Consider the following 15,036-nt stretch of genomic DNA (forward strand, 5'->3'; position numbering starts at 1 on the left):
AATGAAAAATACTTCTAAGTGATATGTAATAGTTATGTAACAAAGCCATCCTTGGTCAAGGCTGAGATTTAATTTATTGTACTGTTGGGTTGTTTTCAATACAGGCTGTAAAAAAAGATCAGTCAAGTCATATTACCTTTGTTCCAGGACTGTACACTATAACCTTGTCGGTCTATTAGAGACAATTCCATTTGTGTTGTCTTTTTCTCCTGAAGATATTGATCTGTCGCTCAAGGAGCGTGTAAACAATATGTGAGTATGACATGCTTTTCCCATGTTTCTTTGCTACTTTGAAATGGGATTCTTATGTATGGGTAATGGCATTTTCTACTCCATGACAAACACCCGTTATGCTCTCGTGGTGTGCTATGACGTGTCATTCTGCAGTGAACTAGAAAAGATTTTGCTATTGACTGTTGTTATCTTGGAATGTCATTCAATGTTAGAAAGAATTGGAGCTTCAACAGTTGTGATTGCTTGGGGAATATTGTCAACTTAGACAGTTTCCACTTTTCTGTCCAGTTGCAAAATAAATCCATGCAAAAAACGGAATGAAATGATGCAGCATTAACAGATTTTATTACGTTTTTCAATAACCGTTTCTTCTATTTGCTATCATTTTCTAATACAAGCGTATCATTAGTGTGCTTCTGTCAAGCTTTAAGCTGAATGACTTTCGTTCATGAAGCACTTCTCACATTTCTAAGAAGTGCCTCTATTAACATTCTTACCACCATGTCTGTTATGCTTAGCGTTGGGCCATGGCTCGGGGGAAAACGGTGTGCTGTGACCTGAGCACCCTCGAAGTCACCCTCATGGTCCTGTTTGTGGTCATGACCGCAGTATCTGTGGGGCTCATCTCAGTCATGGCCGTCCACTGGGAAGACCGATTGCGTAAGAGTTCAAGTCCGCTTGTCTGCTTTTGCTCATGTGGGCAGTTTGTTATTTTAGTGCGAGATAGCAGGGGTTTATCATGTTCTTTATTTACGAATACGAGTAAACGTTCCTTGACCACATTACTGCCAAAAATGAAATCTTTATTCCTTTTATTTCTAAAAGTCTAATTCAGAAACGTGTTTATTTTTGATGGTATGAACAACTGATGTGTAATGTTTTTTGACTACAGAGGAACCAGAGCCTACAGTAAGTCCTACTGCAGGACTACATGAGAACCCATACCTCATAGGGGTGGGCAGAGCAGACTGCACAGGACCCCCTGGGGATGTCCCCCTGGTGAGTGGCAGCGGTCCTTCAGGACTCCGAAACTGAAGTTTTTTATTTATTTTTGTATTTTCTTGACTATTTCACAAAAAGTCATGCATGCTTCTTGCTTTACACTAGTGGCGTCTCTTGTATGCTCACAAATCATTTTCATGGAGATGTGGCTGAGATTGACCCACCCACATTGAGAAATACCTGATAAGAATCTGTCATAGCATTTATGATGAGACAATGAGATGAGATCTGTGATAAGGAGTCCTAATTTTCAGTTGTTTACAGTTTGCACTTACAATGCCATAAACCAGGGAAGTTAATGGTATATCTCCATTCCAGATGGGCTATGCGAACGTGGAGCAGACTGCTGCGGGTATCCACACACGCCTCTTCAGCAGGGCCTTTATTGTGGATAATGGGAGCAAGAGGGTGGTGTTTGTGACAGCTGACATCGGCATGGTCTCTCAGAGGCTACGGCTGGAGGTGAGCTACAGTATACCGAACCACACACACACACGTTAAGCTCTGTCAGCTTTCAGAATCAAGGAGGAGGCTGACGGAAATGGAGAATGAAAATGCACTATAAAACACACTCAAAAAATGCATACGTTTGAATTAGTAGTCAGTGTTGTCTCATCCAATGCAATGTGTTTTAGGTGCTGAAGGAACTTGAGGTGAAATATGGTAACCTGTACAGACAGGACAATGTGATTCTGAGCGGCACCCACACACACTCTGGTCTGGGTGGGTACTTCCAATACACCCTCTTCATGATCACTAGTAAAGGTTACATCAAACCCTCCATCAAAGCCATCGTCAATGGAATTGTCAAGGTGCCTGTCCCTATGCCACTCCTGACTGCAATATATCCATATATCTTACTGCCTCAAGTTGACTATATTGATCACGTTTTATGCATTACAGTACTTGAGTTGCATTACTTCGCTATATATGGTATCTAATACAATAAAATGGATGAACTAGTGAAAATGCTGTGGGAGTTTGCGGTTTGACAATAAAACCTTGTGTGTCCACTTAGAGCATTGATATAGCACACAGGAATATAAAACCCGGGAGAATCTACATGAGCAAAGGAGAGCTTGAGGAGAGCAACCTAAACAGAAGTCCTCACTCCTACCTCAACAACCCTGCAGAGGAGAGGAACAAGTATGTTTGTACCATTTTTTTATACTGTAGCTCACAAAGTATAAATACAGGATATAGCTTGTAGACCAGGCTTGTTCAAATGAATGAATGTTTCAGAAATTGGTTTGTATTGTAGACTCTCAATCATACAACCTTTTACAGGTATAAATCCAACACAGACAAGCAGGTCACACTTCTGAAGTTCACAGACCTGGATGGAGATGGTATGGGCATGCTCAGGTAAAAAGAAACACGTTTCCACCTCTTATGTGCATCATACAAACCCAACCTGTGGCCTGTTGGTGCCAAAATCTGGCTATAATGACTTATGAGAATGGCAGTGAGATGTCTTTGAGGCCCTCTGACCTGTTGGTTCACATTTATCAGACCCATTGACATATGGCACTGTCACTTTCAGCTGGTTCGCTGTCCATGCTGTCAGTATGAACTACACCAATCAGATGGTCAGCAGTGATAACATGGGCTATGCCTCTTACCTACTGGAGCAGGAGAAAAACATTGGCTTCTTGCCCGGAGAGGTGAGGTTTCATTATCCTTGTCCAATCAACATTTTCATATTTAGTATAATAGAGACGTGGTGGCTGTTGGCCGTTTCCCCATTGCAACTACAGAATGATTGAATGTGTGTGTTGGGAGAGTGACTCGAGTCTGTTGAGAGCCTGTGTGGAAAAAATAAATAGAGCCAATCTAAATGTTATTTTTCTGCACTTTTGGGCTAAATGTGTAATAAACTTAACTTCTGTAATTAAATCATGTTCATGCAGTTCTCCGTTATGCAAGTTGATTAAACCTTGCTCTCCACAATCACTCGAGAGCTGAGCTATGATTTCTTTCTTACTTTAACAAAATCAACACTTTCAGACTGCTTACATATGCAAAACTTGGCTTTGATAAGCTAAATTGGGGTATGAGTTCATTAGAGCTGGGAACATTTCAATTATTGATTAATAAAGTGATGTTGGAAACTTACATTCATGGGACATGAAAACAAAATAAATATGTATATGAAATATATTACGTATATCACATTGTGTAAAGTATGGAATATATAGAGTACCAGGCAAACGTTTGGACACACCTACTTATTCATTTTTACTATTTTCTACATTGTAAAAGAATAGTGAAGACATCAACACTATGAAATAACAAATATTATGGAATCATGTAGTAACCAAAAAAGTGTTAAACAAATCAAAATATATTTTAGATTTTAAATTCTTCAAAGTAGCCACCCTTTGCCTTGATGACAGCTTTGCACACTCTTGGCAGTCTTTCAACCAGCTTCATGAGGTAGTCACCTAGAATGCATTTCAATTAACAGGTGTGTCTTGTTAATTTGTGGAATTTCTTTCCTTAATGCGTTTGAACCAATCAGTTGTGTTTTGACAAAGTAGGGGTGGTATACAGAAGATAGCCCTATTTGGTAAAAGACTAAGTCGATATTATGGCAAAAACAGCTCAAATAAGCAAAGAGAAATGACAGTCCATCATTACTTCAAGACGAATGAAAGTCAGTCAATCCAGAAAATTTCAAGAACTTTGAAAGTTTCTTCAAGTGCAGTCGCAAAATCCATCAAGCGCTATGATGAAACTGGCTCTCATGAGGACTGCCACAGGAAAGGAAAAGCCAAAGTTACCTCTGCTGCAGAGGATAAGTTCATAAGAGTTACCAGCCTCAGAAAATGTAGCCCAAATAAATGCTTCACAGAGTTCAAGTAACAGACACATCTCAACATCAACTGTTCAGAGGAGACTGCGTGAATCAGGCCTTTATGGTCGAATTACTGCAAAGAAACCACTACTAAAGGACACCAATACGAAGAAGAGACTTGCTTGGGCCAAGAAACACGAGCAATGGACATTAGACCGGTGGAAATTTGTCCTTTGGTCTGGAGTCCAAATTGGAATATTTTGGTTCCAACCGCCGTGTCGTTGTGAGATGCAGAGTAGGTGAACGGAAGATCTCCGCATGTGTGGTTTCCACCGTGAAGCATGGAGGAGGAGGTGTGACGATGTGGGGATGCAACAGGAAATTGACCCAACACACTTCCAGGCTGTGTAAGGGTTATTTGACCAAGACAGAGAGTGATGGAGTGCTGCATCAGATGACCTGGCCTCCACAATTACCTGACCTCAACCCAATTGAGATGATTTGGGATGAGTTGGACCGCAGAGTGAAAGGAAAAGCAGCCAACAAGTGCTCAGCATATGTGGAAACTCCTTCAAGACTGTTGGAAAAGCATTCCAGGTGAAGCTGATTGAGAGAATGTCAAGAGTGTGCAAAGCTATCATCAAGGCAAAGGGTGGCTACTTTGAAAAATTACAAATATATTTTGATTTGTTTAACACTTTTTTGGTTACTACATGATTCCATATATGATTATTTCCTAGTTTTGATGTCTTCACTATTATTATACAATGTAAAAAATAGTAAAAAAAAAACAAAAAAAAACAAGCTTGAATGAGTAGGTGTGTCCAAACCTTTGACTGGTACTGTATGTGAAGGACTCCTTACTCCATTTGTATGTGTGACACTGTGTCTTGTTCCAGGGGCCGTTTGTGGCAGCCTTTGCCTCTTCTAACCTGGGAGACGCCAGCCCAAACATCAGAGGGCCATTCTGTGCCAACACTGGACTCCCCTGTGATTACCTCAACAGCTCCTGTCCCATCGGAGGGGTGTGTACGGCAGACACAGAACAGTAGAAGTACTCCATGGAATACTGTAGCAGACGTTTACTGAACAGCATCAGCATGTTTACGCTCTGTGCAAATTCAAAGTTTATGTTCGCATAGAATCCATAGCAAAAAAACACTACCGCTCCAACCTCTTGTGTGATGTTTTCCAGCTAAAAATGTGTGTTGCGCTGGGTCCGGCAGGATCTGACATGTTCAACAACACCAAGATCATAGGAGAAAACATTTTCAAAAGGGCAAAGGTAAGACATCTTACCGGTCACTATGAGTCATATGCCCATTTTTAAGTCCATGATCTGTGAAACAACTTTGCCTCGCTGAGAAACCAATTACGTGGATAGATGTTTGTCTTCTCCATCAAGAGATTAGTTGAGTTGATGATCCATATCTAGGTAACCTAAGGGTCAAGATCGTTGGCCAGTAACCGAAAGGTTGCTGGTTTGAATCCCCGAGCAGACTAGGCGAAACATCTGTCGATGTGCCCTTGAGCAAGGCACTTAATGCTAATTGTCCCTGTAAGTAGCTCTGGATTAGAGTGTCTGCTAAATGACTAAACTGTAAATGCCTGTTTTATTGTTGTCTGCCCCCTACAGGATCTGTATGGTAAGGCCAGACAGGAGGTTCGTGGGCCCCTCCATGCAGCCCATCAGTGGGTGAATATGACTGACGTGACCGTCCAGCTAAACTCTACACACACAGTGAGAAACCCTAACCTTAACTCTAAACCTAACCTCTGGATCTGTAAGAGCACACGGGGAGCCAAACCAAAAAGTGTGTCACAAGTAACAAAGAATGCCCTCGATTCAACTTCTCACCTCTGCCTCACTCTTTATCTTGAAACACCAAGAGTATGTTCTAGTTATTGACTTTTATGGTGCCTTGCTTTATCAACATCAGCGATAATGCTGGAAGTATTAAGGATAATATAATTCCCTGATGTTGACTGCAGTGTGATACAACTGAAAAATCTGCCGATGTGCCCTTGAGCAAGACACTTAATCCTAATTGCTCCAGGGTCGCCGTCGATTATGGCAGACACTGGCCGTGACTCCACTGTCTGAGGGTGACTCAGGAAGAGTTGGGATGTGCAAAAAAACACATGTTCAATTCACACATGCGTATTAATACACACATGTATGAAATAGGACAAATATAAGCACCCACCTCATTATTATTATAATTATTATAAACGCAGAAGTTTGACCCAGTTCATTTTGATACAGTATGTACTGAATTTTGTGATTCTGACGCTTGTCTCTCACAATCAGGGCAGAACCTGTAAACCAGCCCTGGGCCACAGCTTCGCCGCAGGGACTACAGACGGAGGAGGCGACCTCAATTTCACACAAGGTTAGAAACCTTTCTCTGCTTTTTATTGTCCATTATACACTGAGTGTACAAAACATTATTAACACATACTCTTTCCATGACATAGGTAAACATAGGTAAATCCAGGTAAATGCTATGATCCCTTATTGATGTCCACTTCAATCAGTGTAGATTGGTATTTGGTATTGGCATTTGGTATTGGTATTTAAGAGCAGTTTGAGTGTCAAGAACTGCAACACTACTGGGTTTTTCACGCTCAACAGTTTCCCGTGTGTATCAAGAATGGTCCACCACCCAAAGGACATCCAGCCAACTTGACATGACTGTGGGAAGCATTGGAGTCAACATGGGCGCAGCATCCCTGTGGAACGCTTTCGACACCTTGTAGAGTCCATGCCCCGGCGTTATTGAGGTGCAACTCAATATTTGGAAGGTGTTCCTAATGTTTTGAACACTCAATGTATATTACTGTGCTATATTAAGATAATTGTCACGTAGATAATCACTCCTCGATGTACTGAATTGTTCTGAAATGTACATGCTGTATGTATCCAGGAGCTGTTGAGGGTGACCCATTTTGGGACGGAATTAGAGATGCGCTGCTTGGAGCTCCCTCCAATGAGACACAGGACTGCCACCGACCCAAACCTATTCTCTTTAGCACTGGAGAGGTGGGCACTGTTCTCTTTCTGCCTTTTTCCATTGCGGTCCAAGTGCGGCCAGAGACTTTCCATGGGCTTGAACTGTGGCGTTACTTAGGGAAATTGTGTTTCCATAGCCAGAGCTGTGTGTCAGTGTTACTGCACATGATGTCACCATCGGTGAGATGTGACTGTAACAGTGTCGTTCTCTGCCTTAGATGACCTGGCCCCTCCCCTGGCACCCAAGCATTGTGGACGTTCAGATGATCACCATAGGACCTGTGGCCATTGTGGCTATCCCCGGAGAAATGACGTGAGTTTCCACTACAGTCTGTAGTTTTTTTTTTTTTTTTTTTTTTTTTACCCTAATAGACCCTAATTATATTTTCCTCACAATGCTGTCATGGAAAATGTGATTAAGGAACAATGAGTTAGAGTTGGACTTGAGATGGAACAGGTTGTGACTCTGTGGTTGCTGGTCACGCATTCAGGCGCACATTGAAAGAACAATGCAACCAACCTTTAGAGAGAACACACAACGCAAAACAGACAGTCCGCAGTGTTTGTTTAGCTGACGTGTTAAAAGACATTGATTGTATTATTTTTACCCATGTGTTGCAGCACGATGTCAGGAAGGAGAATAAGAGAGGCAGTCAAACAGGTGAGAATCAAATATCACACACATACAAATGTAGGACACACACGCACATGCACACCACATGCATGCACACCCACTTATTAAGGCAAATATACTGTTAGCATTCTTTATGTTTTAAATTTGAATGTATGTCATACAAATCACATTTTATCAAATCACATGCTTCGTATACAATAGGTTTGGACTGACAGTGAATTGCTTACTTAAGGCCCTCCCCAACAATGCAGAGAGAAAGAAAATAGAGAAATAATAGAAAAGTAAAACATGTAATAATAGATACACACTGAGTGACAATAACGTGGCTATACAAGCGGTACCAGTACCGGGTCCATGTGCAGGGGTACGGGGTAATTGAGGTGGATGTGTACATATACAGTGCATTTGGAAAGTATTCAGACCCCTTGACTTTTTCCACATTCTTTTTACATTACAGCCTTATTCTAAAATGTATTAAATGTTTTTTTCCTTCATCAGTCTACACACTGACAAAGGGATAACAGGTTTTTGAAAATGCATTAAAAATAAAAAACAGAAATACCTTATTTACATAAGTATTCAGATCCTTAGCTATGAGACTCGAAATTGAGCTCAGATGCATCCTGTTTCCATTGATCATCCTTGAGATGTTTCTACAACTTGATTGGAGTCCACCTGTGGTGAATTCAAATGATTGGAAAGGCACACACCTGTCTATATATAAGGTCCCACAGTTGACAGTGCATGTAAGAGCAAAAACCAAGCCAGGAAGTCAAAGGAATTGTCTGTAGAGGTCCGAGACAGGATTGTGTCAAGGCACAGATCTGGGGAAGGGTACCAAAAAATGTCTGCAGCATTGAAGGTCCCCAAGGACATATTGGACTCCATCATTCTTAAATGGAAGAAGTTTGGAACCACCAAGCCTCTTCCTAGAGCTGGCCGCCCCGGAAAAACTGAGCAATCGGGGGAGAAGGGCCTTGGTCAGGGAGGTGACCAAGAACCCGATGCTCACTCTGACAGAGCTCCAGAGTTCCTCTGTGGAGATGGGATAACCTCCAGAAGGACTACCATCTCTGCAGCACTCCACCAATCAGGCTTTATGGTAGAGTGGCCAGACGGAATCCACTCCTCAGGAAAAGGCACATGACAGCCCACTTGGAGTTAGCCAAAAAAGATTCTCTGGTCTGAAGAATCCAAGATTGAACTCTTTGGCCTGAATGCCAAGTGTCATGTCTGGGGGAAACCTGGCACCATCCCTACGGTGAAGCATGGTGTTGGCAGCATTATGCTGTGGGGATGTTTTTTAGCGGCAGGGACTTGGAGACTAGTCAGGATCGAGGGAGGAAAGTACAGAGAGATCCTTGATGAAACCTGCTCCAGAGCGCTCAGGACCTCAGACTGGGGTGACGGTTCACCTTCTAACAGGATAACGACCCTAAGCACACAGCCAAGACAATGCAGGAGTGGCTTCGGGACAAGTCTCTGAATGTCCTTGAGTGGCCCAGCCAGACCCCGGACTTGAACCCGATTGAACATCTCTGGAGAGACCTGGAAATAGCTGTGCAGCGACACTCCCCATCCAACCTGACAGAGCTTGAGAAGATCTGCAGAAAAGCATGGGAGAAACTTTCCAAATACAAGTGTGCCAAGCTTGTAGCATCATCCCAAAAAGACTCAAGGCTGTAATTGCTTCCAAAGGTGCTTCAACAAAGTACTGAGTAAAGGGTCTGAATACTTATGTAAATGTTATATTTCATTTTTTTGCTTTGCCATTATGGGATATTTTGTGTAGATTGATGAGGGGTTGGGAAATGTAATCAATTTTAGAATAAGTAACAAAGTGGAAGAAGTCAAGGGGTCTAAATATGTTCAGAATGCACTGTAACTAGGAATAAAATAACGGATAGTAAACAGCATGGGTGGACAGTGCCGTTCAAGATTTGGGAGGCCAATATTTTTTTTCTTCTAATGCAGCATATTGGATGACTCTCATTCATATTCCATTCACCCTGCTCAATGTAACATCGATAGGTTTAGGCTACTACATGATACTCTAATTTTCCCTTTTCCCAATCATGAGGTTTCTACAACCTAGCATATGAATGAAAGTTTGCAACACACAGTTGAAGTCGGAAGTTTACATACACTTAGGTTGGAGTCATTAAAACTAGTTTTTCAACCACTCCACAAATTTCTGGTTAACAAACTATAGTTTTGGCAAGTCGGTTAGGACATCTACTTTGCGCATGTCACACATCATTTTTCCAACAATTGTTTACAGACAGATTATTTCACTTATAATTCACTGTATCACAATTCCAGTTTACATACACTAAGTTGACTGTGCCTTCAAACAGCTTGGAAAATTCCAGAAAATTATGTCATGGCTTTAGAAGCTTCTGATAGGCTAATTGACATAATTTGAGTCAATTGGAGGTGTACCTGTGGATGTATTTCAAGGCCTACCTTCAAACTCAGTGCCTCTTTGCTTGACATCATGGGACAATCAAAAGAAATCAGCCAAGACCTCCGAAAAAAAATTGGATACCTCTACAAGTCTGGTTCATCCTTGGGAGCAATTTCCAAACGCCTGAAGGTACCACATTCATCTGTACAAACAATAGCACGCAAGTATAAACACCATGGGACCATGCAGCCGTCATACCGCTCAGGAAGTAGACGCATTCTGTCTCCTAGAGATGAACGTACTTTGGTGCGAAAAGTGCAAATCAATCCCAGAACAACAGCAAAGAACCTTGTGAAGATGCTGGAGGAAACAATTACAAAAGTATCTATATCCACAGTAAAACGAGTCCTATATCGACATAACCTGAAAGGCCGCTCAGCAAGGAAGAAGCCACTGCCCCAAATCCGCCATAAAAAATACAGACTATGGTTTGCAACTGCACATGGGGACAAAGATCGTACTTTTTGGAGAAATGTCCTCTGTCTGATGAAACAAAAATAGAACAGTTTGGTCATAATGACCATTGTTATGTTTGGAGGAAAAAGGGGGACGCTTGCAAGCTGAAAAACACCATCCCAACCGTGAAGCATGGGGTTGGCAGCATCATGTTGTGGGGGTGCTTTTCTGCAGGAGGTACTGGTGCACTTCACAAAGGTGGCTTCATGAGAAAGCAAAATGATTTGGATATATTGAAGCAGCATCTCAAGACATCAGTCAGGAAGTTAAAGCTTGGTCACAAATGGGTCTTCCAAATGGACAATGACCCCAAGCATACTTCCAAAGTTGTGGCAAAATGGCTTAAGGACAACAAAGTCAAGGTATTGGAGTGGCCATCACAAAGCCTTGTCCTCAATCCTATAGAAAATGTGTGGGCAGAACTGAAAAAGTGTGTGCGAGCAAGGAGGCCTACAACCTGACTCAGTTACACCAGGTCTGTCAGGAGTAATGGGCCAAAATTCACCCAACTTATTGTGGGAAGCTTGTGGAAGGTTACCCGAAATGTTTGACCCAAGTTAAACAATTTAAAGGCAATGCTACCAAATATTAATTGAGTGTATGTAAACTTCTGACCCACTGGGAATGTGATGAAAGAAATAAAAGCTGAAATAAATCATTCTCTACTATTATTCTGACATTTCACATTCTTAAAATAAAGTGGTGATCCTAACTGATTAAATGTCAAGAATTGTGAAAAACCAAGTTTAAATGTACTTGGCTAAGGTGTATGTAAACTTACGACTTCAAATGTCAGAATAATAGTAGAGAGACTGATTCTTTTCAGCTTTTAGATACAGCTACTGTAGCTTATGCTTTCTGTACTAGATTCATTTTCTGATACTTTGATTGGGTGGACAACATGTCAGTTCATGCTGCAAGAGCTCTGATAGGTTGGAGGACGTCCTCTGGAAGTTGTCATAATTACTGTGTAAGTCTATGGAATGGGGTGAGAACAATGTGTCTCCTAAGTTTTGTATTGAAGCCAATGTACCCAGAGGAGGACGGAAGCTAGCTGTCCTCCGCCTACACCATGGTGCTACCCTACAGAGTGCTGTTGAGGCTACTGTATACCATTGCAAAACAGTGTGTTTTAATCAATTATTTGTGACGTGAATATATTTACTATAGTTTTATCTAAAAAGGTTAACTTTTTAAAATGTTTTTAATAATTTTAATTTGGATTAAAATCACTGAGGAGTATGGTCCTCCCCTTGCTTCTCTGAGTAGCCTCCACTGGTAAACAGTAGCAGCAGTGTATGTGACACTGATGAGTCCAAAAAGTTAGTGCAAAAGGATCAATGCAGATAGTCCGAGTATCTATTTGATCAACTATTTAACTTACTATTTAACAGTCTTATGGCTTGGGGGTAGAAGCTGTTCAGGGTCCTGTTGGTACTGCTTGCCATGCGGTAGCAGACAGAACAGTCTATGACTTGGATGGCTGGAGTCTTTGACAATTTTTAGGGCCATACTCTGACACCGCCTGGTATAGAGGTCCTAAAGATCGGAGGGCCCTTGCCAAATCTTTTCAGCCTCCTGAGGCGGAGAGGCGTTGTCGTACCCTCTTCACAATTGTGTTGGTGTGTTTGGACCATGTTAAATCCTTCGTGATGTGGACACCGAGGAACTTGAAGCTCTCGACCTACTCCACTTCAGCCCCATCGTTGTGAATGACATGATGCTTGTGTATGTGCTTGTTGATCAGGAATTGGAGGCCCAGGGAACATTCAGTAACGCAGAGGTGGTCGTCGCTGGCCTGTGCAACATCTACACTCATTACATCACCACCTATGAGGAGTACCAGGTACGAGAGAACAAGCGATTTTGAGTGGTATCAAATCACTGCTCCTGATCTGATCTGATCACAAAAGGGCCCATAGTCACTGATGGGTATTGCTTTCTACAGATCCAGCGTTATGAAGGAGCTTCCACCATCTACGGGCCTCATACACTTTCTGCATACATTCAGAAGTTTAGGGGCCTGGCCAAGGCCATTGCAGAGGTGAGGACCACATACTGTACAGTACATGTACCGGCTGCTGTTACAGTGAATGTCCTTTTCCAGCTGACTGCATTTCAACTTCTCCTATGCTCACAGGGTAAAGAGCAGGAGCTGCCCAAGGGTCCTGAGCCCCCTTTCTTCAAGGACAGCCAGCTGTTCAGCTTGCTTCCTGCTGCGGCTGTAGACAAAAAGCCAATCAACACCACGTTTGGAGAGGTTTTAGAGCAAGTGGACCCAGAGTACACGGTCGTAAGTCTGACTTGGTCAAAATGCTATGAGCTAATGTTTTTTTTAACTTGTTTACAACATCAATACTGAATCTCCTCAGCATATGAATGCAGTTCAAGGGATGTTAATGTATTCCTGTAGGGGGATGTTGCTTCTGTCACATTTGTTGCAGGGAATCCAAGACACTCAGGAGACATGGTGAGGCTGCAATCTTACACTTAACTAGTATCATTGATGGTATTATGCTTCTTTAGATACCTTGGTTGTATAGTATGTAGCACATCACTGATACCATGTCATTTCAGAGGGACAAGACTTTTGTCACTGTGGAAAAGTATCATAACAGCACAGCATACTGGGACGTCGTTCACACAGATGCATCTTGGGAGACAAGGTAGAGCACTGTTCATTCAAATTCCTTATTTCATAAACACTCTATCAGACCCAATCCATTTTGTTAGAGCTTGATATCATTTTAATGGCCTCTGTAATAACTAGCGGCACCTGGAAAACTATCTGTTCGGTTTGATTATTTTATCTGACAAGCACAGAATGCTTATTGGGCATTATTCACATCGGGCCTTATCTTTCAAGGACAACTCGTTGATAATGTTGTGCTGATCAGCACCTTGTATCTGATTATCACCACAGCTTAACACACAGGCTGCTTGCTATAAAAGGGATATTGTGAGATTCTGGCATTTTAAGCCATTATTCTACTTACCCAGTCAGATGAACTTGTGCAGTATGAAGGAAGTTAGCGGTAGTTTCCGAGCCAATGCTAACTAGCGTTAGCGCAACGACTGGAAGTCTACTGGTACGCTGGCATTGCTACTGTACCTGTAGACTTCCAGTCATTGTGCTAATACTAGTTAGCGTTGGCTTAGTTGTCTCGCGAAACTACCACTAACTTCCTTCATACTGCACTCGGAGACATAAAAATGGTATCTACCAGTTCATCTGACTCTGGGTAATCTCGTAGTATCCCTTTAAACACAGGCTCAAATCCAGGTTCACAATGACGCACAAGATGCGTCTAAAGAAATCATAAGAATGTAGACAGTGTATTTGAATTGACTGAGATTATTGATGGCTGAGTAGGTCGTTCATTGGCAGAGTTCGGCTGCGACGTTAATTGCAAGCATAACAGGTATTTTTGAGAGGAGCATTGGTAGGTTGGGCAGGATGATTGCTTGGGGGTGGTCTTTAGAGGTGGTATAGCCCAATTAGGGTTAGATTCAACCCCCGTTCAATGGGGTCAGCATTGGTCCACTGACCTCTCCATGGTGTGGTCATGATGAGTCTAAAGCCTGATATATCTGTGTGACAGTAACGAGGTCACAGTCTCTTTGATCAGCTCAATCAACATCATCCGGACGACATCAGGGGTGAAGGTGGGAGGGAGGGTTCTAATGGAGGGTGACACTGACCCCTCATGTCCCTTGTGTTCTTGTTTTCTCTTCTCTCTCTTCTCTTGTCTTCTCTTCTCTCCTCTCCTCTTGTCTCCTCTCCTCTCCTCTTGTCTCCTTTCCCTAATAGGTTTCACTGGGTGAAGAATGGAGCGGAGAGCAATGCTACCATTGAGTGGCACATCCCTCTGTCAGCCCAGGCTGGCTCCTACAGGATCCGACACTTTGGACACTACAAACAGCGGAAGGGATTCCTAGAGACTGTGATCTTGGCGTATGAGGGTGTGTCGGATGTCTTCAGAGTCTCCAAAATAACGTATAATTACTAACCACTGATCATTTGAATACGACAAGACCAGCAGTGGAAATAAGGCAGACGATAGTGTACACTTCTAGTGGCCCTGATATGATAAAGATTGTATGTTCTCCATTTCAATGTAATACAATGCACGTACAGTACTAAAGCATTAAACAAGACCCATGCTTCACAAAACAAAACCGGCCTTTGGGTTGACGTGCAAGAAGCCCATGTGCCAAATGGGGACTACATTCAACAAGGTGTGAAGGGTAAATACGTGTGGTTTTGAATGAGAGCAGCTTCAGTGCTAGTCTATATTTCATCTCCCATGGAAGTTAAGATCATTTGTTTATGATCAGTTGATTCACATGTTTTTACTATGTAATTATGTGCAGTCCTAATTCTTTTATAGAATTAAATGATTTGAAGTATTGTGACACATTTCTTAGTTATA

At 42.2% G+C, this 15,036-nt stretch overlaps 1 protein-coding gene across 1 annotated transcript; it reads left to right on the forward strand.

Annotated features, from left to right (window-relative positions):
* The first annotated feature begins 34 nt into the window (after window positions 1-34).
* Window positions 35-15,019, forward strand: asah2 (N-acylsphingosine amidohydrolase 2). The gene is made up of 21 exons (XM_014179305.3): window positions 35-252; window positions 753-894; window positions 1,127-1,233; window positions 1,555-1,698; window positions 1,872-2,048; window positions 2,255-2,382; window positions 2,524-2,601; window positions 2,780-2,900; window positions 4,933-5,058; window positions 5,229-5,318; window positions 5,670-5,774; window positions 6,345-6,426; window positions 6,961-7,076; window positions 7,265-7,359; window positions 7,668-7,707; window positions 12,351-12,449; window positions 12,552-12,647; window positions 12,744-12,896; window positions 13,017-13,073; window positions 13,181-13,269; window positions 14,415-15,019. The coding sequence occupies exons 2-21, from the start codon at window positions 762-764 to the stop codon at window positions 14,611-14,613; spliced, it is 2,235 nt and encodes a 744-aa protein (XP_014034780.1). The 5' UTR covers window positions 35-252; window positions 753-761; the 3' UTR covers window positions 14,614-15,019.
* The last annotated feature ends 17 nt before the right edge of the window (window positions 15,020-15,036 follow it).

The sequence above is a fragment of the Salmo salar genome, chromosome 28 (assembly GCF_965601325.2).
Source record: "Salmo salar chromosome 28, fSalSal1, whole genome shotgun sequence".
Lineage (NCBI taxonomy): Eukaryota > Metazoa > Chordata > Actinopteri > Salmoniformes > Salmonidae > Salmo > Salmo salar.